General features: G+C 42.7%; 1 protein-coding gene across 1 annotated transcript in view; it reads right to left on the reverse strand. All coding sequences in view use genetic code 11, as the record gives it.

Annotated features, from left to right (window-relative positions):
- EGR_04316 (Myotubularin-related protein 6) overlaps window positions 1-3,514 on the reverse strand; it is a gene marked incomplete at both ends in the record, with an annotated part of 27,017 nt that overhangs the window by 22,395 nt on the left and 1,108 nt on the right. Inside the window, 3 exons of the mRNA XM_024493565.1 lie at window positions 432-725; window positions 1,178-1,453; window positions 2,187-2,450. Of these exons, the coding sequence (XP_024352073.1) occupies window positions 432-725; window positions 1,178-1,453; window positions 2,187-2,450 (834 nt within the window). The remainder of the gene's footprint in view (window positions 1-431; window positions 726-1,177; window positions 1,454-2,186; window positions 2,451-3,514) is intronic.

Below are 3,514 nucleotides of genomic sequence, written 5' to 3' on the forward strand. Positions count from 1 at the left end.
GAATGGTGGCATACTGCAACACGGCACGACACGACAAAGCACAGTGATGGGAGGCTCAGTCGGCTAGATTGAATGTCGCCAACAGACCAACATTGGCCGACTGTGATTCTGTACTCTAGTGAAAATTTCACTACTGGCAACTTTATCGTCACAATATAACACCTTTATCAGGCTATTCCTCTATTTAAAGACCCAGAGTGCCCTTGACTGACTGACCGACTCACGATAATTCTACCCTCTAATGTATTTGTACAATCAGCTTCCCTTTTGTTTCTCTACAAATGCTAAATGCAAAATAATTTTGTTTTATCCCTTTGTGGGAATGATTGGCATGCGTTTCTTTGTCTTGCAACACTGCCCAAAACACTTTGATGACAACAAAAGATAATAATGGAGGATTCGCTGTCGTAGACAAGCCATATTTAACTCACCACCCGGAAGTGTTTCGACCTCAATGTCGATAGTTTTATAGGCGCAGTTGTGGGTGGTGGCGGAGCAGGCGACAGCATAGGCGATGTAGGCAGTGTTGGGCACCAGTCCTGTGACTGTGCAATTGTTTGCTGCCTCCAGTTGCTTAACCGAGCAATGGCTGACTATAGAGTTGGTTTTCTGCCCTTGAACCGTAACTGTTATATTATCCAATGCACAAGCCTCCATGGATTGCGGTGTCCAGGTGAAACTCATGTTGGTTGATGTCCTCTGCTGCATTTGGAAACCGGAGACAGCTTGAAAAGGCCAAAATAGTATAATTCATCTAATGCAAACACACCAAATACTTTTATTGCAAGGTGAAATAACTTCAGGAAGCTTCTCTGCATTCTATCCTTCAACTTTCCCTATTTTCAAAGAAATTTATGCACCCAGAAATAAAAGCCTTTTCTTCCCACCTATCTATTGCAGGTAGAGTGTGATAATGAAATCATGTGACGCCATGAGAGCCGGTGACAACTTGGTGTTGGAAGAAGCAACTCTTAAGTAATTATGCGTGCGGCAGTACCAATTGTTTCATCCCTCATGCTAACTATCACAAAAGATTGTCACAGATGTATTGATATCATGATATTATTCATCCTAATCAGGAAGACACTATCCTTCTGAACGTGACGGATCTAACGTGGGGCGAATCATCACCAAAATATCGGTAAAAACGGAAGTGTCTAAATCACGATGCACTTACTTCCAGGCAGAGTATTCTCCTTCCCTGTTGTCTTCAAACTACAGTCATCATCACGAGCGCAAGTCTGTACTGAGATATGATAGGGCATACAGGGCGAGAGATGCCTAAATGTACAGTGCAGACGTGCCTTACTGACCCTGGAGGGTGTGCAGCTAGTCTCTCCTCCCAGAGTGTCCACAGCCACTGCTCGATAGCCTGTAATTGGCTCTGTGGTAGGTTGGGGGCTATTCCATGATGCGTAGATCGTGGTGTCTGTGGGACTACCCATCTGCAAATCTAGGGGAGCTGAAACAAGACCAACTTTAGCATGTAATCCTTCACCCAGTTATCTGAAATTTTTGTGTGGTAAATGTGAGGAGCTTCAATGTCCTTGCAATAACTCATTTATAGGTGAAAAGGAAACAAATACTAAAAAAGGATCCCTTAGAAAGTGAAATCCACATCTTTTCTTGCATCATATGTACTTATTGTTTCCTACAATGGGCTTTGCCTGTTGCCGAAGTCTGACCAAGGTTGTGATATCGGTACCCTATGAAATTGTACTGTACTGCGATGTAGCAGAAGGAATTGTCTTTTGATATATGGATCAGGGTTCGGCTCATGCTACTTATATTGCTGGCCTCTCAATCCCTCCAGATAGGCATGTCTTAACGTCTTTGGAGAAAAGGAGAGCAACGAACAACTTCAAATTTGTCTACTGCGTAACACTTCGAAATTAATGGAGAGAACATATATGTCGTGGATAGGCTAACATGCGCAAATTCAGCACAGAAAAAGTTGTCGAAGAACAGGCAAAGAAATTGAGACGTCTTGAAGGACAAGTCGACGATACAGAGATTTGTCGTAGTAAATTACAAAAGAGAAGAAATGTCGGAAAGCAGCAAAGTGCACACATTTTGTGTTGTTTATTATGCTTAACCATTCTATTTTAGACCAAAATTCTTTGTAAAATGGCACCGATGTCGGAATTCAATACGAAGAGTAGCATAAATGAGAAGAGTTAACTCACGCAAGGGTTTAGTGAAGGCCACTAGATCTGACTGCAAACTGCAAAGGCGATGCTTGCAGCAAGTCACGAGGGACGCTTCTATTTTACTGTTTGCCGGCAACCCATTCACTTGGCATCTTGCCTTCGTGGCATCACACGCAAATTTCTCTTCCCTGCCTTTTAACATTAGTGTATAATTGAAGTGTTCACGATCTCCTCCATAAGGCGTGAAATGAAAATCTAAGGAAGTTGCAGTACGATCAGCGATGGTGAAGGGTAATGGATCTGCAAAGGAAAAGATGCAAAATGCGCTTTTGTAATGGCAATCAAAACAACTACGGGACATTTCGATAATCCTCTGGAAATACGTAGTGAATGCCACGATGACCGTTTCTCCTCACCACCCTTGTCTTTCCACATCACTGGAATGGGGCACTAATCGCACCTAACCGAATTCTCTGTCGATTTCGGTCTCGCTAGGCAGGTTATATCACCAGCGGATAAAAGGTGATTAAGAAAGGCACAAAAAATGATGTATTTAATGCTGCCTGTTTTAATAATGAAGGAGTGATGGCACGTGCTGTTGGTCAAGTAATAGGGTGCTATGCACTGGATATAATAAAGGAAGTAGCAGTGAGAGCGAGGCGGTAAAAGCCAGACCTGAGGGATTCAATTTGTCTTGCTGGTCTTTTCGTTTTAGCAAATGGACTGGATGTGCTCCAGGCTGCTTCAATAATGACACTTGGCTTTTCGAACTCATAAGATTGGAGAAGAACGCCATGACTCACAGTGTCTGCAAGGGTTTCATTTGCCCATGTCCTGCAGACCAGCTACCGAGTTGTCACCAGGTGCGGTATTTTGTTAATTACATCTTTATGCTCGCACTTCTCTTTTGACCATAGTACTTCGTCATTGTTGCCATTACTACTGTTGAATGAAATCAATGCAGCAATATTTTCATGTGGCGCTGCAATGCAGTGAAGAATGGGATCCAGAATTATTGAAACTATTCTGCAGATGTGAGGACAGGTATCTACTACTCAGTCAGTCATCCAGTGGCGACAAGACATTAGATTCTCAGAGGTCACCAATAACTTGGTTTTTCTTCATTACTTGTAGATGACACTTAGCGTGTTAGCTACCTCGAAGCTCACAAACTAGAAAAGTCAATGGAGTCTTACAAGCTAAGCATATGGAGGTGCTGTACCCTGAATGCAAAAAGTTCTTGCACATTGTTACTGCGGAATACGTGGGACTTAAATCCCGATCCATGCTCAATACAACATAAAGCCAAAATGGGTAGAGAGAATACCTAGGAGGTAGTAATGGTAATGCGATAAAACATGCAC

The sequence above is a fragment of the Echinococcus granulosus genome (genome assembly GCF_000524195.1).
Source record: "Echinococcus granulosus chromosome Unknown EG_S00026, whole genome shotgun sequence".
Taxonomy (NCBI): Eukaryota; Metazoa; Platyhelminthes; class Cestoda; order Cyclophyllidea; family Taeniidae; genus Echinococcus; species Echinococcus granulosus.